General features: G+C 52.4%; 1 protein-coding gene across 1 annotated transcript in view; it reads right to left on the reverse strand.

Moving 5' to 3' along the window:
- The window catches only part of robo1 (roundabout, axon guidance receptor, homolog 1 (Drosophila)), an 809,035-nt gene that overhangs the window by 589,508 nt on the left and 197,203 nt on the right, over positions 1-22,324 (reverse strand). The window contains exon 2 of the mRNA XM_070892873.1: positions 20,170-20,253. Within this exon, the coding sequence (XP_070748974.1) occupies positions 20,170-20,253 (84 nt within the window). The remainder of the gene's footprint in view (positions 1-20,169; positions 20,254-22,324) is intronic.

Raw genomic sequence — 22,324 nt, forward strand, 5'->3', positions numbered from 1 at the left:
TGAATCTTCACTTTCCGCTCCTCCTGTCTCTCTCACTCACACAGTGTCAGTGAATCTTCACTCCCCGCTCCTCCTGTCTCTCACACACAGTGTCAGTGAATCTTCACTCCCCGATCCTCCTGTTCCTCACACATACAGTGTCAGTGAATCTTCACTCCCCGCTCCTCCTGTCCTTCACACACAGTTTCAGTGAATCTTCACTCCGCGCTCCTCCTGTCTCTCACATAGTGTCAGTGAATGTTCACTCCCCGCTCCTCCTGTCTCACACACAGTATCAGTGAATCTTCACTCTCCGCTCCTCCTGTCTCACACACAGTGTCAGTGAATCTTCACTCCCCGCTCCTCTTGTCTTACACACAGTGTCAGTGAAACTTCCCTCCCCTCTCCTCGTGTCTCTCACACACAGTGTCAGTGAATCTTCAATTCCCGCTCCTCCTGTCTCTCACACACAGTGTCAGTGAATCTTCACTTCCCGCTCCTCCTGTCTCTCACGCACAGTGTCAGTGATTCTTCACTCCCCGCTGCTCCTGTCCCTCACACACAGTTTCAGTGAATCTTCACTCCCCGCTCCTCCTGTCTCACATACAGTATCAGTGAATCTTCACTCTCCGCTCCTCCTGTCTCACACACAGTGTCAGTGAATCTTCACTTCCCGCTCCTCCTGTCTCTCACACACACACAGTGTCAGTGAATCTTCACTTCCCGCTCCTCCTGTCTCTCACGCACAGTGTCAGTGAATCTTCACTCCCCGCTGCTCCTGTCTCTCACGCACAGTGTCAGTGAATCTTCACTCCCCGCTCCTCCTGTCTCTCTCACACGCAGTGTCAGTGAATCTTCACTCCCTGCTCCTCCTGTCTCTCTCACACACAGAGTCAGTGAATCTTCACTCTCCTCTCCTTCTGTCTCTCACACAAACAGAGTCAGGGAATCTTCACTCCCCGCACCTCCTGTCTCACACACACAGTGTCAGTGAATCTTCACTCCACGTTCCTCATGTCTCTCACACACAGTGTCAGTGAATCTTCACTTCCCGCTCCTCCTGTCTCTCACACACAGTGTTAGTGAATCTTCACTCCTTGCTCCTCATGTCTCTCTCACACGCAGTGTCAGTGAATCTTCACTCCCCACTCCTCCTGTCTCACACACACAGTGTCAGTGAAATCTTCACTCCCCTCTCCTCCTGTCTCTCTCACATAGTGTCAGTGAATCTTCACTCCCCGTTCCTCCTGTCTCACACACAGTTTCAGTGAATCTTCACACACCGCTCCTCCTGTCTCTCTCACACTGTGTCAGTGAATCTTCACTCCCCGTTCGTCCTGTCTCTCACACACACACAGTGTCAGTGAATCTTCACTCCCCGCTCCTCCTGTCCCTCTCACACAGTGTCAGTGAATCTTCACACACCGCTCCTCCTGTCTCTCTCACACTGTGTCAGTGAAATCTTCACTCCCCTCTCCTCCTGTCTCACACACACAGTGTCAGTGAAATCTTCACTCCCCTCTCCTCCTGTCTCTCTCACATAGTGTCAGTGAATCTTCACTCCCCGTTCCTCCTGTCTCACACACAGTATCAGTGAATCTTCACTGCCCGCTCCTCCTGTCTCTCTCTCACGCACAGTGTCAGTGAATCTTCACTCCCCGCTCCTCTTGTCTTACACACAGTGTCAGTGAAACTTCCCTCCCCTCTCCTCGTGTCTCTCACACACAGTGTCAGTGAATCTTCACTTCCTGCTCCTCCTGTCACTCACACACAGTTTCAGTGAATCTTCACTCCGCACTCCTCCTATCTCTCACATAGTGTCAGTGAATGTTCACTCCCCGCTCCTCCTGTCTCTCACACACAGTGTTAGTGAATCTTCACTCCCCGCTCCTCCTGTCTCTCTCACACACAGTGCCAGTGAATCTTCACTCCCCGCTCCTCCTGTCTCTCTCACACACAATGCCAGTGAATCTTCACTCCCCGCTCCTCCTGTCTCTCTCACACACAGTGTCAGTGAATCTTCACTCCCCGCTCGTCATGTCCCTCACACACACTGTGTCAGTGAATCTTCACTCCCCGCTCCTCCTGTCTCTCTCACGCACAGTGTCAGTGAATTTTCACTCCCCGCTCCTCCTGTCTCTCTCACGCACAGTGTCAGTGAATTTTCACTCCCCGCTCCTCCTGTCTCTCATACACACAGAGTGTCAGTGAATCTTCACTCCCCGCTCCTCCTGCCTCACACACAGTGTCGGTGAATCTTCAGTCCCCGCCCCTCCTGCCTCACACACAGTGTCAGTGAATTTTCACTCCCTGCTCCTCCTGTCTCCCTCTCACAGACAGTGTCAGTGAATCTTCACTCCCCGTTCCTCCTGTCTCACACACACAGTGGCAGTGAATCTTCACTCCCCGCTCCTCCTGTCTCACACACACTGTGTCAGTGAATCTTCACTCCCCGCTCCTCCTGTCTCTCTCGCACACACACAGTGTCAGTGAATCTTCACTCCCCGCTCCTCTTGTCTCTCTCACGCACAGTGTCAGTGAATCTTCACTCCCCGCTCCTCCTGTCTCTCACACACAGTGTCAGTGAATCTTCACTCACCGCTTCTCGTGTCTCACACACTCAGTGTCAGTGAATTTTCACTCCCCGCTCCTCCTGTCTCTCATACACAGAGTGTCAGTGAATCTTCACTCCCCGCTCCTCCTGTCTCTCTCACACAGTGTCAGTGAATCTTCACTCCCCGCTCCTCCTGCCTCACACACAGTGTCAGTGAATTTTCACTTCCCGCTCCTCCTGTCTCTCACACACACAGTGTCAGTGAATCTTCACTCCCCGCTCCTCCTGCCTCACACACAATGTCAGTGAATCTTCACTCCCCGCTCCTCCTGTCTCTCTCTCACGCACAGTGTCAGTGAATTTTCACTCCCCGCTCCTCCTGTCTCTCATACACACAGAGTGTCAGTGAATCTTCACTTCCCGCTCCTCCTATCGCTCACACACACAGTGTCAGTGAATCTTCACTCCCCGCCCCTCCTGCCTCACACACAGTGTCAGTGAATCTTCACTCCCCGCTCCTCCTATCTCTCACACAGTGTCAGTGAATCTTCACTCCCCGCTCCTCCTGTCTCACACACACAGTGTTTGTGAATCTTCACTCCCCATTCCTCCTGTCACTCTGAAACACAGTGTCAGTGAATCTTCACTCCCTGCTCCTCCTGTCTCTCATACACAGTGTCAGTGAATCTTCACTCCCCGCTCCTCCTGTCTCACACACACACACACACACACAGTGTCAGTGAATCTTCACTCCCCGCTCCTCCTGCCTCACACACAGTGTCAGTGAATCTTCACTCCCCGCTCTTCCTGTCTCACACACAGTGTCAGTGAATCTTCACTCCCCGCTCTTCCTGTCTCACACACACAGTATCAGTGAATTTTCACTTCCCGCTCTTCCTGTCTCACACACAGTGTCAGTGAATCTTCAATTCCCGCTCCACCTCTCTCTCACACACAGTATCAGTGAATCTTCACTCCCTGCTCCTCCTGCCTCTCTCTCACACACAGTGTCAGTGAATCTTCACTCCCCGCTCCTCCTGTCTCTCCTACACACAGAGTGTCAGTGAATCTTCACTCCCCGCTCCTCTTGTCTCTCACACACAGTGTCAGTGAATCTTCACTCTCCGCTCCTCCTGTCTCTCTCCCACACACACGGTGTCAGTGAATCTTCACTCCCCGCTCCTCCTGTCTCTCATACACACAGTGTCCGTGAATCTTGACTCCCCGCACCTCCTGTCCCTCTCACACAGAGTGTCAGTGAATCTTCACTCCTCGCTCCTCCTGTCTCTCACACAGTGTCAGTGAATTTTCACTCCCTGCTCCTCCTGTCTCTCTCACACATAGTTTCAGTGAATCTTCACTCCCTGCTCCTCCTGTCTCTCTCACACACAGTGTCAGTGTATCTTCACTCCCCGCTCCTCCTCTCTCTCACACACACACAGTGTCAGTGAATCTTCACTCCCCGCTCCACCTGTATCTAACACACACAGTGTCACTGTATCTTCACTCCCCGCTCCTCCTGTCTCTCACACACAGTGTCACTGAATCTTCACTCCCCGCTCGTCCTGTCTCTCACACACAATGTCAGTGAATCTTCACTCCCCGCTCCACCTGTCTCACACACACAGCGTCAGTGAATCTTCACTCCCCGCTCCTCCTGTCTCTCACACACAGTGTCACTGTATCTTCACTCCCCGCTCCTCCTGTCTCTCACACACAGTGTCACTGAATCTTCACTCCCCGCTCGTCCTGTCTCTCACACACAATGTCAGTGAATCTTCACTCCCCGCTCCACCTGTCTCACACACACAGCGTCAGTGAATCTTCACTCCCCGCTCCTCCTGTCTCTCACACACAGTGTCAGTGAATCTTCAATCCCAGCTCTTCCTGTCTCTAACACACACAGTGTCAGTGAATATTCACTCCCCGCTCCTCCTGTCTCACACACAGTGTCAGTGAATCTTCACTCTCCGCTCCTCCTGCCTCTCTCACACACACATTGTCTGTGAATCTTCACTCCCCGCTCCTCTTGTCTCTCACACACAGTGTCAGTGAATCTTCACTCCCCGCTCCTCCTGTCTCTCCTACACACAGTGTCAGTGAATCTTCACTCCCTGCTCCTCTTGTCTCTCACACACAGTGTCAGTGAATCTTCACTCTCCGCTCCTCCTGTCTCTCTCCCACACACACAGTGTCAGTGAATCTTCACTACCCGCTCCTCCTGTCTCTCACACACGGTGTCAGTGAATCTTCACTCCCCGCTCCTCCTGTCTCTCATACACACAGTGTCCGTGAATCTTCACTCCCCGCACCTCCTGTCCCTCTCACACAGAGTGTCAGTGAATCTTCACTCCTCGCTCCTCCTGTCTCTTTACACAGTGTCAGTGAATCTTCACTCTCCGCACCTCGTGTCTCTCTCTCACACACACAGTGTCAGTGAATCTTCACTCCCCGCTCCTCCTGTCTCACACACTCAGTGTCAGTTAATCATCACTCCCCGCTCCTCCTGTCTCTCACACACACACAGTGTCAGTGTATCTTCACTCCCCGCTCCTCCTCTCTCTCACACACACACAGTGCCAGTGAATCTGCACTCCCCGCTCCTCCTGTCTCTGTCACACACAGTGCCAGTGAATCTTTACTCTCCGCTCCTCCTGTCTCACACACACAGTGTCAGTGAATCTTCAATCCCAGCTCTTCCTGTCTCTAACACACACAGTGTCAGTGAATATTCACTCCCCGCTCCTCCTGTCTCACACACAGTGTCAGTGAATCTTCACTCTCCGCTCCTCCTGCCTCTCTCACACACACAGTGTCAGTGAATCTTCACTACCCGCTCCTCCTGTCTCTAACACACACAGTGTCAGTGAATCTTCACTCCCCACTCCTACTATCTGTCACACACACAAAGTGTCAGTGAATCATCACTCCCCGCTCCTCCTGTCTCTCTCACACAGTGTCAGTGAATCTTCACACTCCACTCCTCCTGTCTCACACACACAGTGTCAGTAAATCTTCACTCCCCGCTCATCCTGTTTCTCACACACACACAGTGTCAGTGAATCTTCACTCCCCACTCCTCCTGTCTCTCTCACACAAAGTGCCAGTGAATCTTTACTCTCCGCTCCTACTGTCTCTCACACACACACAGTGTCAGTGAATCTTCACACCCCGCTCCTCCTGTCTCTCACACGCAGTGTCAGTGAATCTTCACTCCCCGCTCCTCCTGTCTCTCTCACACAAAGTGCCAGTGAATCTTTACTCTCCGCTCCTACTGTCTCTCACACACACACAGTGTCAGTGAATCATCACTCCCCGCTCCTCCTGTCTCTCTCACACAGTGTCAGTGAATCTTCACACTCCACTCCTCCTGTCTCACACACACAGTGTCAGTAAATCTTCACTCCCCGCTCATCCTGTTTCTCACTACACACACAGTGTCAGTGAATCTTCACTCCCCACTCCTCCTGTCTCTCTCACACACAGTGTCAGTGAATCTTCACTCTCCGCTCCTACTGTCTCTCTCACACACAGTGTCAGTGAATCTTCACTCCCCGCTCCTCCTGTCTCTCACACACGGTGTCAGTGAATCTTCACTCCCCGCTCCTCCTGTCTCTCATACACACAGTGTCCGTGAATCTTCACTCCCCGCACCTCCTGTCCCTCTCACACACAGTGTCAGTGAATCTTCACTCTCCGCACCTCGTGTCTCTCTCTCACACACACAGTGTCAGCGAATCTTCACTACCCGCTCCTCCTGTCTCTCACACACGGTGTCAGTGAATCTTCACTCCCCGCTCCTCCTGTCTCTCACACACGGTGTCAGTGAATCTTCACTCCCCGCTCCTCCTGTCTCTCACACACAGTGTCCTTGAACCTTCACTCCCCGCTCCTCCTGTCCCTCTCACACAGAGTTTCAGTGAATCTTCACTCCTCGCTCCTCCTGTCTCTCTCACACCGTGTCAGTGAATCTTCACACTCCACTCCTCCTGTCTCACACACACAGTGTCAGTGAATCTTCACTCCCCACTCCTCCTGTCTCTCTCACACAAAGTGCCAGTGAATCTTCACTCCCTGCTCCTCCTGTCTCACACACACAATGTCAGTGAATCTTCACTCCCCGCACCTCCTGCCTCACACACAGTGTCAGTGAATTTTCACTCCCTGCTCCTCCTGTCTCTCTCACACACAGTTTCAGTGAATCTTCACTCCCTGCTCCTCCTGTCTCTCTCACACACAGTGTCAGTGAATCTTCACTCCCTGCTCCTCCTGTCTCTCTCACACACAGTGTCAGTGAATCTTCACTCCCCGCTCCTCCTGTCTCTCTCTCACGCACATTGTCAGTGAACCTTCACTCCCCGCTCCTCCTGTCTCTCTCACACACAGTGCCAGTGAATCTTCACTCCCCGCTCGTCCTGTCTCTCACACACAAAGTGTCAGTGAATCTTCACTCCCCGTTCCTCCTGTCTCTCACACAGTGTCAGTGAATCTTCACTCCCCGCTCCTCCTGTCTCTCTCACACAGTGTCAGTGAATCTTCACTCCCCGCTCCTCGTGTCAACCTGAAACACAGTGTCAGTGAATCTTCACTCTCCGCTCCTACTGTCTCTCACACAGAGTGTCAGTGAATCTTCACTCCCCGCTCCTCCTGTCTCTCACACACAGTGTCAGTGAATCTTCACTCCCCGCTCCTCCTCTCTCTCACACACACACAGTGTCAGTGAATCTTCACTCCCCGCTCCTCCTGTCTCTCTCACACACAGTGTCAGTAAATCTTCACTCCCCGCTCCTCCTGTCTCTCTCACACACAGTGTCAGTGTATCTTCACTCCCCGCTCCTCCTCTCTCTCACACACACACAGTGTCAGTGAATCTTCACTCCCCGCTCCTCCTGTATCTAACACACACAGTGTCACTGTAACTTCACTCCCCGCTCCTCCTCTCTCTCACACACAGTGTCAGTGAATCTTCACTCCCCGCTCCTCCTGTCTCTCTCACACACAGTGTCAGTGAATCTTCACTCCCCGCTCGTCCTGTCTCTCACACACACAGTGTCAGTGAATCTTCACTCCCCACTCCTCCTGTCTCACACACTCAGTGTCAGTGAATCTTCACTCCCCGCTCCTCCTGTCTCACACACTCAGTGTCAGTGAATCTTCACTCCCCGCTCCTCTTGTCTCACACACACAATGTCAGTGAATCTTCACTCCCCGCTCCTCCTGCCTCACACACAGTGTCAGTGAATTTTCACTTCCCGCTCCTCTTGTCTCACACACACAATGTCAGTGAATCTTCACTCCCCGCTCCTCCTGCCTCACACACAGTGTCAGTGAATCTTCAATTCCCGCTCCACCTCTCTCTCACACTGTGTCAGTGAATCTTCACTCCCCGCTCCTCTTGTCTCTCTCTCTCACGCACAGTGTCAGTGAATCTTCACTCCCCGCTCCTCCTGGCTCTCGCACACAGTGTCAGTGAATCTTCACTCCCCGCTCCTCCTGTCTCTCACTCACAGTGTCAGTGAATCTTCACTCCCCACTCCTCCTGTCTCTCACACACAGTGCCAGTAAATCTTCACACCCCGCTCCTCCTGTCTCTCACACACACACAGTGTCAGTGAATCTTCACTCCCCGCTCCTCCTGTCTCTCACTCACAGTGTCAGTGAATCTTCACTCCCCACTCCTCCTGTCTCTCACACACAGTGCCAGTAAATCTTCACACCCCGCTCCTCCTGTCTCTCACACACACACAGTGTCAGTGAATCTTCACTCCCCGCTCCTCCTGTCTCTCACACACAGTGCCAGTAAATCTTCACACCCCGCTCCTCCTGTCTCTCACACAAACACAGTGTCAGTGAATCTTCACTCCCCGCTCCTCCTGTCCCACACACACACACAGTATCAGTGAATCTTCACTGCCCGCTCCTCCTGTCTCTCATACACAGTGTCAGTGAATCTTCAGTCCTCACTCCTCCTGTCTCACACACACAGTGTCAGTGAATCTTCACTCCCCGCTCCTCCTGTCTCTCACACACAGTGTCAGTGAATCTTCACTCCCCGCTCCTCCTGTCTCTCACACACAGGGTCAGTGAATCTTCACTCCCCGCTCCTCCTGTCTCACACACACAGTGTCAGTGAATCTTCATTCCTCACTCCTCCTGTCTCACACACACAGTGTCAGTGAATCTTCGCTCCCCGCTCCTCCTGTCTCTCACACACAGTGTCAGTGAATCTTCACTCCCCGCTCCTCCTGTCTCTCACACACAGGGTCAGTGAATCTTCACTCCCTGCTCCTGCTGTCTCTCACACACACAGTGTCAGTGAATATTCACTCCCCGCTCCTCCTGTCTCTCTCTCACACACAGTGTCAGTGAATCTTCACTCTCCGCTCCTCCTCTCTCACACACACACACAGTATCAGTGAATCTTCACTCCCTGCTCCTCCTGTTTCTCACACACATTGTCAATAAATCTTCACTCTCCGCTCCTCCTGTCTCTCTCACACAGTGTCAGTGAATATTCACTCCCCGCTCCTCCTGTCTCTCTCACACACAGTGTCAGTGAATCTTCACTCCCCGCTCCTCCTGTCTCGCTGAAACACAGTGTCAGTGAATCTTAACTGACCGCTCCTTGTGTCTCTCTTACACACACAGTGTCAGTGAATCTTCACTCCCCTCTCCTTGTGTCTCTCACACACAGTTTCAGTGAAACTTCAAACAGCGCTCCTCCTGTCTCTCTCACACACACAGTGTCAGTGAATCTTCACTCCCCGCTCCTCCTGTCTCTCTCACACACAGAGTCAGTGAATCTTCACTCTCCTCTCCTTCTGTCTCTCACACAAACAGAGTCAGGTAATCTTCACTCCCCGCACCTCCTGTCTCACACACACAGTGTCAGTGAATCTTCACTCTCCTCTCCTTCTGTCTCTCACACAAACAGAGTCAGGGAATCTTCACTCCCCGCTCCTCCTGTCTCACACACACAGTGTCAGTGAATCTTCACTCCACGTTCCTCATGTCTCTCACACACAGTGTCAGTGAATCTTCACTTTCCGCTCCTCCTGTCTCTCTCACTCACACAGTGTCAGTGAATCTTCACTCCCCGCTCCTCCTGTCTCTCACACACAGTGTCAGTGAATCTTCACTCCCCGATCCTCCTGTTCCTCACACATACAGTGTCAGTGAATCTTCACTCCCCGCTCCTCCTGTCCTTCACACACAGTTTCAGTGAATCTTCACTCCGCGCTCCTCTTGTCTCTCACATAGTGTCAGTGAATGTTCACTCCCCGCTCCTCCTGTCTCACACACAGTAACAGTGAATCTTCACTCTCCGCTCCTCCTGTCTCACACACAGTGTCAGTGAATCTTCACTCCCCGCTCCTCCTGTCTCACACACAGTGTCAGTGAATCTTCACTCCCCGCTCCTCTTGTCTTACACACAGTGTCAGTGAAACTTCCCTCCCCTCTCCTCGTGTCTCTCACACACAGTGTCAGTGAATCTTCAATTCCCGCTCCTCCTGTCTCTCACACACAGTGTCAGTGAATCTTCACTTCCCGCTCCTCCTGTCTCTCACGCACAGTGTCAGTGATTCTTCACTCCCCGCTGCTCCTGTCCCTCACACACAGTTTCAGTGAATCTTCACTCCCCGCTCCTCCTGTCTCACATACAGTATCAGTGAATCTTCACTCTCCGCTCCTCCTGTCTCACACACAGTGTCAGTGAATCTTCACTTCCCGCTCCTCCTGTCTCTCACACACACACAGTGTCAGTGAATCTTCACTTCCCGCTCCTCCTGTCTCTCACGCACAGTGTCAGTGAATCTTCACTCCCCGCTGCTCCTGTCTCTCACGCACAGTGTCAGTGAATCTTCACTCCCCGCTCCTCCTGTCTCTCTCACACGCAGTGTCAGTGAATCTTCACTCCCTGCTCCTCCTGTCTCTCTCACACACAGAGTCAGTGAATCTTCACTCTCCTCTCCTTCTGTCTCTCACACAAACAGAGTCAGGGAATCTTCACTCCCCGCACCTCCTGTCTCACACACACAGTGTCAGTGAATCTTCACTCCACGTTCCTCATGTCTCTCACACACAGTGTCAGTGAATCTTCACTTCCCGCTCCTCCTGTCTCTCACACACAGTGTTAGTGAATCTTCACTCCTTGCTCCTCATGTCTCTCTCACACGCAGTGGCAGTGAATCTTCACTCCCCACTCCTCCTGTCTCACACACACAGTGTCAGTGAAATCTTCACTCCCCTCTCCTCCTGTCTCTCTCACATAGTGTCAGTGAATCTTCACTCCCCGTTCCTCCTGTCTCACACACAGTTTCAGTGAATCTTCACACACCGCTCCTCCTGTCTCTCTCACACTGTGTCAGTGAATCTTCACTCCCCGTTCGTCCTGTCTCTCACACACACACAGTGTCAGTGAATCTTCACTCCCCGCTCCTCCTGTCCCTCTCACACAGTGTCAGTGAATCTTCACACACCGCTCCTCCTGTCTCTCTCACACTGTGTCAGTGAAATCTTCACTCCCCTCTCCTCCTGTCTCACACACACAGTGTCAGTGAAATCTTCACTCCCCTCTCCTCCTGTCTCTCTCACATAGTGTCAGTGAATCTTCACTCCCCGTTCCTCCTGTCTCACACACAGTATCAGTGAATCTTCACTGCCCGCTCCTCCTGTCTCTCTCTCACACACAGTGTCAGTGAATCTTCACTCCCCGCTCCTCTTGTCTTACACACAGTGTCAGTGAAACTTCCCTCCCCTCTCCTCGTGTCTCTCACACACAGTGTCAGTGAATCTTCACTTCCTGCTCCTCCTGTCACTCACACACAGTTTCAGTGAATCTTCACTCCGCACTCCTCCTATCTCTCACATAGTGTCAGTGAATGTTCACTCCCCGCTCCTCCTGTCTCTCACACACAGTGTCAGTGAATCTTCACTCCCCGCTCCTCCTGTCTCACACACACAGTGTCAGTGAATCTTCACTCCACGTTCCTCATGTCTCTCACACACAGTGTCAGTGAATCTTCACTTCCCGCTCCTCCTGTCTCTCACACACAGTGTTAGTGAATCTTCACTCCTTGCTCCTCCTGTCTCTCTCACACACACAGTGTCAGTGAATCTTCACTCCCCGCTCCTCCTGTCGCTCTCACACACAGTGCCAGTGAATCTTCACTCCCCGCTCCTCCTGTCTCACACACACAGTGTCAGTGAAATCTTCACTCCCCTCTCCTCCTGTCTCTCTCACATAGTGTCAGTGAATCTTCACTCCCCGTTCCTCCTGTCTCACACACAGTTTCAGTGAATCTTCACACACCGCTCCTCCTGTCTCTCTCACACTGTGTCAGTGAATCTTCACTCCCCGTTCGTCCTGTCTCTCACACACACACAGTGTCAGTGAATCTTCACTCCCCGCTCCTCCTGTCCCTGTCACACAGTGTCAGTGAATCTTCACTCCCCGCTCCTCCTGTCTCACACACAGTGTCAGTGAATATTCACTCCCCGCTCCTCCTGTCTCTCACACACAGTGTCAGTGAATCTTCACTCCCCGCTCCTCCTGTCTCTCTCACACACAGTGTCAGTGAATCTTCAGTCCCCAATCCTCCTGTCTCTCTCACACACAGTGTCAGTGAATCTTCACTCCCCGCTCCTCCTGTTTTTCACACACAGTGTCAGTGAATCTTCACTCCCCGCTCCTCCTGTCTCTCACACACAGTGTCAGTGAATCTTCACTCCCCGCTCCTCCTGTCTCACACACTATGTCAGTGAATCTTCACTCCCCGCTCCTCCTGTCTCACACACTATGTCAGTGAATCTCCACTCTCCGCTCCTCCTGTCTCTCCTACACACACAGTGTCAGTGAATATTCACTCCCCGCTCCACCTGTCTCTCTCACACAGTGTCAATGAATCTTCACTCCTCGCTCCTCCTGTCCCTCTCTGACACTCAGTGTCAGTGAATCTTCACTCTCCGCTCCTCCTGTCTCTCTCTCACACACAGTGTCAGTGAATCTTCACTCCCCGCTCTTCCTGTCTCTCACAGACAGTGTCAGTGAATCTTCACTCCCCGCTCCTCCTGTCTCTCTCACACACAGTGTCAGTGAATCTTCACTCCCCGCTCCTCCTGTCTCTCTCACACATAGTGTCAGTGAATCTTCACTCCCTGCTCCTCCTGTCTCTCACACACAGTGTCAGTGAATCTTCACTCCCCGCTCCTCCTGTCTCTCTCACACATAGTGTCAGTGAATCTTCACTCCCTGCTCCTCCTGTCTCTCACACACAGTGTCAGTGAATATTCACTCCCCGCTCCTCCTGTCTCTCACACACAGTGTCAGTGAATATTCACTCCCTGTTCCTCCTGTCTCTCACACACAGTGTCAGTGAATCTTCACTCCCCGCTCCTCCTGTCCCTCTCTCACACAGTGTCAGTGAATCTTCACTCCCGCTCCTCCTGTCTCTCACACACAGTGTCAGTGAATCTTCACTCCCCGCTCCTCCTGTCTCTCTCACACATAGTGTCAGTGAATCTTCACTCCCTGCTCCTCCTGTCTCTCACACAGTGTCAGTGAATATTCACTCCCCGCTCCTCCTGTCTCTCACACACAGTGTCAGTGAATCTTCACTCCCCGCTCCTCCTGTCTCTCTCTCACACACAGTGTCAGTGAATCTTCACTCCCCGCTCCTCCTGATTCTCACACACACTGTCAGTGAATCTTCACTCCCCGCTCCTCCTGTCTCTCACACACAGTGTCAGTGAATCTTCACTCCCTGCTCCTCCTGTCTCTCACACACAGTGTCAGTGAATATTCACTCTCCGCTCCTCCTGTCTCTCTCACACACACAGTGTCAGTGAATCTTCACTCCCCGCTCCTCCCGTCTCTCTCTCACACAGTGGCAGTGAATCTTCACTCTCCGCTCCTCCTGTCTCACACACACACACAGTATCAGTGAATCTTCACTCGCTGCTCCTCCTGTCTCTCACACACAGTGTCAATAAATCTTCACTCTCCGCTCCTCCTGTCTCTCTCACACAGTGTCAGTGAATCTTCACTCCCCGCTCCTCCTGTCTCCCACACAGTGTCAGTGAATCTTCTCTCCCCGCTCCTCCTGTCTCTCTCACACACACAGTGTCAGTGAATCTTCACTCCCCGCTCCTCCCGTCTCTCTCTCACACAGTGGCAGTGAATCTTCACTCTCCGCTCCTCCTGTCTCACACACACACACAGTATCAGTGAATCTTCACTCGCTGCTCCTCCTGTCTCTCACACACAGTGTCAATAAATCTTCACTCTCCGCTCCTCCTGTCTCTCTCACACAGTGTCAGTGAATCTTCACTCCCCGCTCCTCCTGTCTCACACACAGTGTCAGTGAATCTTCACTCCCCGCTCCTCCTGACTCACACATAGTGTCAGTGAATCTTCACTCTCCGCTCCTCCTGTCTCACACACACACAGTGTCAGTGAATCTTCACTCCCCGCTCCTCCTGTCTCACACACACAGTGTCAGTGAATCTTCACTCCCCGCTCCTCCTGTCTCACACGCACACAGTGTAAGTGAATCTTCACTCCCCGCTCCTCCTGTCTCTCACACACACAGTATCAGTGAATCTTCATTTCCCGCTCCTCCTGTCTCACACACAGTGTCAGTGAATCTTCACTCCCCGCTCCTCTTGTCTCACACACAGTGTCAGTGAATCTTCACTCCCCGCTCCTCCTGTCTCACACGCAGTGTCAGTGAATCTTCACTCCCCGCTCCTCCTGTCTTTCACACGCACAGTGTCAGTGAATCTTCACTCCCTGCTCCTCCTGTCTCAGAAACACACATTGTCAGTGAATCTTCACTCCCCACTCCTCCTGTCTCTCTCACACAGTGTCAGTGAATCTTCACTCCCCGCTCCTCCTGTCTCACACACACAGTGTCAGTGAATCTTCACTCCCCGCTCCTCCTGTCTCTCTCACACACACAGTGTCAGTGAATCTTCACTCCCCGCTCCTCCAGGCTCTCACACACAGTGTCAGTGAATCTTCACTCCCCGCTCCTCCTGTCTCACACACACAGTGTCAGTGAATCTTCACTCCCCGCTCCTCCTGTCTCTCGCACACACAGTTTCATTGAATCTTCACTCCCCGCTCCTCCTGTCTCTCACACACACAGTGTCAGTGAATCTTCACTCCCCGCTCCTCCTGACTCTCACACACACAGTGTCAGTGAATCTTCACTCCCCGCTCCTCCTGTCTCACACACACACACTGTCAGTGAATCTTCACTCCCCGCTCCTCCTGTCTCTCGCACACACAGTTTCATTGAATCTTCACTCCCCGCTCCTCCTGTCTCTCACACACACAGTGTCAGTGAATCTTCACTCCCCGCTCCTCCTGACTCTCACACACACAGTGTCAGTGAATCTTCACTCCCCGCTCCTCCTGACTCTCACACACACAGTGTCAGTGAATCTTCACTCCCCGCTCCTCATGTCTCTCACACATAATGTCAGTGAATTTTCAATCCCAATCTCTTCACCTAATCACGAGGCTTAACTCCTATTTTATGCACCCATTTGAGATGTCTGAAATTCCACCGGTCGCAAAATGGTGGCCCCCGTAACTCAGACTTGGATCCGGCGAACGGAGATGTATCTATCGGACTCAGCGAGGTCTAACCAATCCCCCAGACAATGAGGTGAATCTGATCCTCCAATTATTTTGCACAATGGATGCTCCCCACATGCCTCCTCTCTCCCACCCACTCCGCCCGCTCCTGTCACATTGCTGCTTATGTTGGTGTTGGTTTGCTGGACAAGATCCCACCCTGACAGTGGGTGAGTGACTTTACTCATTATCTGCTGTACTCCTTTGCATTCACACTCTACACTTCATAATATCAACGACTTTCATTTATACATGTCTTTAACGTTGCAAAATATCCCAAGGCTCGTCACAGGAGCATAATCAAACACATTCTGATACCAATATTAGGACAGGTGAGCAAATGCTTGGTCAAAAGGGAGCATTTTAAATGAGGAGAGGGAGGTAGAGCAATGGAGAGGTTTAGGAAGTGATCTCCAAAGTCTAGGGCTCAGGCAGTTGAAGGCACGGCCGCCGATGGTGGAGCGATGGAAATCAGGGATGCACAAGAGGCCAGAATTGGAGGAGTGCAGAGATCTCGGAGGGATTGCGGGGCTGGAGGAGATTACAGAGATAGAGAGGGGCGAGGCCAAGGAGGGATTTGAAAACAGGGGTAAGAATTTTGAATTGGAGATGTTGCTGGACCGGGAGCCAATGTAAGTCAGCAAGCACAGGGGGTGATGGGTGATCGGGACTTGGTGTGGGGTAGGACAGAAGTGTTGAGGTTGGCTTGGAGTTCGGCCTCCGAGTGTGCGCAGACGCAGGCGTCGTTTGCATACTATAATTTGATGACGGAGGATGGGACAACCTTGGATCTGGCCTGGAGGTGGCAGAGGTTGAACAGATTCCTGTTTGTTCTGTAATCTGGACGGCCCACATTGTTCGCATGCCTGACACGAGACTCCCAAAGCAAGCGCTCTACTCGGGACTCTGACACGGCAAGTGAGCCCCAGGTGGACAGAGGAAACGTTTCGAGGACACCCTCAAAGCCTCCTTGATAAAGTGCAGCATCCCCACCGACACCTGAGAGTCCCTGGCCCAAGACCGCCCTAAGTGGAGGAAGTGCATCCGGGAGGGCGCTGAGCATCTCGAGTCTCGTCGCCGAGAGCATGCAGAAACCAAGCGCAGGCAGCGGAAGGAGCGTGTGGCAAACCAGACTCCCCACCCACCCTTTCCTTCAGCCATTGTCTGTCCCACCTGTGACAGAGACTGTAGGTCCCAGAGTGGACAGTTCAGTCATCTGAGAACTCACTTTTATAGTGGAAGCAAGTCATCCTCGACTCGGAGGGACTGCCTATGATGATGATGGGTAACAGCCAGCATCTCCATGACCACCCAGATGACCCTTCGTCATGACCCTTCTAAAAATCAGTCCTTAGGTGACTGAACAGTCCAATACGGGAATTACAGTCTCTGTCACAGGTGGGACAGACAGTGGTTGGAGGAAAGGGTGGGTGGGACTGGTTTGCCGCACGCTCCTTCCGCTGCCTGCGCTTGCTTTCTGCATGCACTCGGCGACGAGACTCGAGGTGCTCAGCACCCTCCCGGTTGCACTTCCTCCACTTCGGGCAGTCTTTGGCCAGGGACTCCCAGGTGTCGGTGGGGATGTTGCACTTTATCAGGGAGGCTTTGAGGGTGTCCTTGTAATGTTTCCGCTGCCCACCTTTGGCTCGTTTGCCGTGAAGGAATTCCGAGTAGAGCGCTTGCTTTGGGAGTCTCGTGTTTGGCAACTGGACTATGTGGCCTGCCCAGCGGAGCTGATCGAGTGTGGTCAGTGCTTCGATGCTGGGGATGTTGGCCTGGACGAGGAAGCTAACGTTGGTGTGTCTGTCCTCCCAGGGGATTTGTAAGAACTTGCGGAGACATCGTTGGTGATATTTCTCCAGTGACTTGAGGTATCCACTGTATATGGTCCATGCCTCTGAGCCATACAGGAGGGCGGGTATTACGACAGCCCTGTAGACCATGAGCTTGGTGACAGTTTTGAGGGCCTGGTCTTCAAACACTCTTTTCCTCAGGCGGCCGAAGGTTGCGCTGGCGAACTGGAGGCGGTTTTGGATCTCAACTATAAACAGCGGGCGTTTTTCCGGCCGTAAGGTGAAGCAAGAGACCAACTCTAGGTACCAGGGACTGAAGTGTCGAAGGACTTCGGAGCAAATGAACAAATGGCCAACGTGCTGAGAGTGGTGGAGTTAAAAATCAGCACGTGAGGAATAAGAAAGGAAGTCGGGGAAAACTTTCCCCAAGGAACAGAGACAGGGATTTCCGGAGAGTGAAGGCTCGCTTGTACAGACGTGTTTTGAGAATGCAGACGTGGCTCGATGGGTCGCACTGTCAAACTTGGAGTCAGAAGGTTGTGGGTTCAAGTCCCACTCCAGAGACTTGAGCACAAAATCCAGGCTGACACTCCAGTGCAGTGCTGAGGAAGTGCTGCACTGTCGGAGGTGCCGTCTTATGGCGTCAAACATTAAATTGAGGCCCCGTTTGCACTCTCGGGTGGACATCAAATATCCCACAGCCACTATTTCGAAGAGGAGCAGGGGAGTTCTTCCCGGTGTCCTGGGGCCAATATCTATCCCTCAATCAACATCACTAAAACAAGATGCTGGAAATTGGAAATAAAAACACTCAGCGTCTGTGGAGAGAGAAACAGAGTTAACGTTTCAGGTCCACGACCTTTCCTGACGTTTGCCTGTACAGTTCTGATGAAAGGGCATCGACCGTAAAGGTTAATTCTGTTTCTCTCTCCGCAAATACTGTCTGACCTGCCGAGTGTTTGCAGCATTTTCTGTTTTTATTCCACAAAAAAGATTGTCTGGTCAAATAATCACAAATCGGCTCCTGAGTTTCCTGCATTGACGACATTTTATTGGCTCTAAAGTGTCCTGAGGTTAGAACATGAGCAACAGGAGCAGGAGCGGGTCACTTGGTCCCTGGATGTTAACGAAATCCAAGCTTTTATTTTCTTCCTTTTTTCTGAAGGCAGAGAGAGAGAGGGCGAGAGTTTCGGAGGGCCGTTCCAGATTTCGGGTTCAAGGTAGCCGAAGACTGTGTCATCTTGATCGTACCGAGGGAGGGAAGACTTGGGAAGCTGGCCAGACCAGAGTGAAAGGCCATGCGATTAGATGGAAGGTGGGGGAAGACTGCAAAATAAAAAGAGGACTTAAATCGGGAGGTCGGGATTAAGTGGCGTCAAGATTGGATGTGGAGTGTCGGGGGGGGGCGGGAATACTGAGGGAGGGAAGGCCTTCCTCTGATTCTAGGTCCTGGGAGAGAGAGGTTTGGGGGAAGGGAATGCGATCAGTCTCGGTTTCAACACTGTGAGGATGGGGATCGGAGGAAGAGTGTCGGGCGGGTGGGAGGGATGAGAGAGGAACGTCGAATTGACACACGGGAATATTATTATGGGATATCGCTGGCAGTTTTGGGCACTCAGGCAATCACACAGTGCAAGGCCTCCTCCTGTCCCCTAAATTTCTATGATTCGGGCATTGCCCGTTTAATTGGCTGGCGGGTCCCACAGATACTCTGCGGGCGAATAGATTCCAACCTTTCTGAGACAGACACTGACCAATCGCAAAATCACTTGAGGAGGTAAGTGATGAGAATTTGTCCAGGTGTTTGGTCCAGGCTCACATTTGCCACTTCATTCATTTATAAAGGAAGCTAAACTTTTTTAACATCTTGTATTAAATCTAACAGAAACATAAGGTCCGTTAATTAGCCTCTTTGCAATCACACTCACATACATTGACAATTTGTTTGAGACGGAAGCAGATAATAACAAATGTTTTCGGGGTCAATCTGACCAAAGGCACAGTCCGTTGTGGGAATCGATGGGTGTGTGAGGGTCGGGAGGTGAGGCTGGAGTGGGGGAATGTAGTGATGGGATGATTGATAAGGAGGAGGAGGAGGGTAGCCATGGTGATGAGGAGGAGGGAGGGCAGGGAGGAGGGTAACCATGGTGATGAGGAGGAGGGAGGGTAGGGAGGAGGGTAACCATGGTGGGATGAGGGGAAGGAGCAAGGGGAGGGAGGAGTGTAACTATGGTGATGAGGAGAAGGAGGAAGGGGAGGGAGGAGTGTAACCGTGGTGATGAGGAGGAGGAGGAAGGGGAGGAAGGAGAGTAACCATGGTGATGAGGAGGAGGAGGAAGGGGAGGGAGGAGAGTAACTATGGTGATGAGGAGGAGGGAGGGCAGGGAGGAGGGTAACTATGGTGATGAGGGGAAGGAGGGCAGGGAGGAGGGTAACCATGGTGATGAGGGGAAGGAGGGAGGGGTGGGAGGAGGGTAACCATGGTGATGAGGAGGAAGGAGGGCAGGGAGGAGGGTAGCCATGGTGATGAGGGGAAGGAGGGAGGGGAGGGAGGAGGGTAACCATGGTGATGAGGGGAAGGAGGGAGGGGAGGGAGGAGGGTAACCATGGTGATGAGGGGAAGGGCAGGGAGGAGGGTAACCATGGTGATGAGGAGGAGGAAGGGGATGGAGGAGTGTAACCATGGTGATGAGGGGAAGGAGGGAGGGCAGGGAGGAGGGTAACCATGGTGATGAGGAGGAGGAAGGGGAGGGAGGAGAGTAACCATGGTGATGAGGGGTAGGAGGAAGGGGAGGGAGGAGGGTAACCATGGTGATGAGGGAAGGAGGGAGGGGAGGGAGGAGGGTAACCATGGTGATGAGGGGAAGGAGGGAGGGGAGGAGAGTAACCATGATGATGAGGGGGAGGAGGAAGGGGAGGGAGGAGAGTAACTATGGTGATGAGGAGGAGGAGGAAGGGGAGGGAGGAGAGTAACCATGGTGATGAGGGAAGGAGGGAGGGGAGGGAGGAGAGTAACCATGGTGATGAGGGAAGGAGGGAGGGGAGGGAGGAGAGTAACCATGGTGATGAGGGAAGGAGGAGGGTAACCATGGTGATGAGGGGAAGGAGGGAGGGGAGGAGAGTAACCATGGTGATGAGGGAGAGGACGTGTACACAGGAAGGTGTCCAACAGTGAGAGAGAGCGAGAGAAGGTGCACTACCTGTGTAGCCAAATGACGCGTCGTCGTTGTCGGAGGTGGGGGCTGGTGTGTCACTCTCGTTCCCCCTCTCCAGGCCGACGGGTTCTGTCGGAAGAAACATCAAAGCTGCTGGTGGGTTCACGGTGGCAGAGACATTGGGCATTTGGGGCAGAGACTGCCCGGACACAGACAGATCCAGGAACAAGGCGGAGACACACAGCGAGTGCCACACACTGACAGCCCCTGCCCAGATTGCCCCCTCCCAACCCTGCGCGGCCCGCAGTCGGCCAGGCCTCGCCACTCTCCCCATCGCTTGCTTGCCAGCCCCTGCTGTCCGCCTGCTCCTCTTGTCGTTCTGACGGAGCTTGCTTCCTCTGAGCCGGGATTAAAAACCCCTCTCTCGGCCGTTACAGGCTCCAGCAACGAGGTAAGTGGCCCCTTACGAGAGAGGCCACTGAGAGCGTCGCTCGCTTAAAGACTTATTGTTACTCATAATGACTGACTGCGAACATGACCCTTCCTTCTTCACAATCACAAACCCCAGAGGCAACATTACCGACGTCCCGTTAAATGTTGTAGGGGTGGGGGCGAGTTTTGGAGGTAGATACTTCACCTTCTCCATCATCCAGGGTGAAGAGGGAACGCATCACATCTGCGGCTCACTCCTCTCGGCAATCTGTCAGGTTAAAAGTCACGCTGAAGCGATAGGCGCCCCCCGGGCTGAGCGAACAATCAGCCCAGCACCTGCAAGAGTTTAGGTGGGATGCTTTGCTCACCATAGCAACCAGCACAATAACAGAATAGAACGGTCACCGCTCAGACACTTCCAGGCCAGCAATAAAACTGAGTGCGGAGGAAAGCTGTCAGAGGAGGTATTGTTGCAAAGTGTTCAAGGTTAGGGTGCATCCTGTTAGACCGTGATTAAAGGCACTGTCTGAAAGGCAGAGACAGAGAGAGAGAGAGAGAGTGAGAGGGAGAGAGCCAGAGCGAGACAGGGAGAGAGTGTGAGAGAGTGAGAGAGAGAGAGTGACAGAACAGAGAGAGAGAGAGTGAGTGAGAGAGAGCCGGAGCGAGACAAAGAGTGTGAGAATGAGTGAGAGAGAGAGTGACAGAAACAGAGAGAGAGTGAGTGAGAGAGAGAGAGCCAGAGTGAGACAAAGTGTGAGAGCGAGTGAGAGAGTGACAGAAACAGAGAGTGAGAGGGAGAGAGCCGGAGCGAGACAGAGAGAGAGTGAGAGAGAGAGAGTGACAGAACAGAGAGAGAGTGAGAGAGAAAGAGCCGGAGCGAGACAGAGAGTGTGAGAGCGAGAGTGACAGAATCAGAGAGAGAGAGGGAGAGAGAGAGTGACAGAAATAGAGAGAGAGAGAGTGACAGAAACAGAGAGTGAGAGAGAAAGAAACAGAGAGAAAGAGAGAGAGATAGAGTGTGTGAGAGAGAGACAGAGAGAGTGTGACAGAGAGAGACAGTGTGTGAGAGCGAGCGAAAGAGAGAGATAGAGATAGAGAGAGAGAGAGAGAGTGTGAGAGAGTGTGTGAGAGAGTGAGAGCGATGAGAGAGAGATAGAGAGAGTGAGAGAGAAAGAGAGATAGAGTGACAGAGAAAGAGAGATAGAGAGCGAATAAAATAGAGAGTGTGAGAGAGAGTGACAGATAACAGAGAGAGTGAGAGAGAGATAGAGTGACAGAGAGGGAGAGACAGAGAGAGAGGGAAATAGAGAGAGTGACAGAAACAGAGAGGGTGAGAGCAAGTAGAGAGAGAGAGAATGTGAGAGAGCCGGAGCAAGACAGAGAGTGTGTGAGAGAGAGAGAGTGAGAGAGAGAGGGAAATAGAGAGAGAGTGAGAGAGAGAGCAAGAGACAGAGAGTGACAGTGTGATAGAGAGTGAGAGAGAGGGAGAGACAGAGAAAGAGACTGAGAGAGTGAGATAGAGTGAGAGAGAGAGAGAGAGACAAAGTGTGTATGAGTGAGACAGAGATTGAGCGATAGAGAATGTGAGAAGTAGAGAGAGAGGGAGAGACACATAGGAAATCAATGATTTGAATGCAGTATTTACAGATACTTTATCCATCTTTAGGCCTATGATGAGAGTGGACTGAGCAGGTAACTGGTGCTTGTGGTCTACAGACAGAGGCAAGTGACTGTACAGTTCAATAAAACTGCAGAAAATCATTAAAAG

Source organism: Pristiophorus japonicus, chromosome 11 (assembly GCF_044704955.1).
Source record: "Pristiophorus japonicus isolate sPriJap1 chromosome 11, sPriJap1.hap1, whole genome shotgun sequence".
NCBI lineage: Eukaryota > Metazoa > Chordata > Chondrichthyes > Pristiophoridae > Pristiophorus > Pristiophorus japonicus.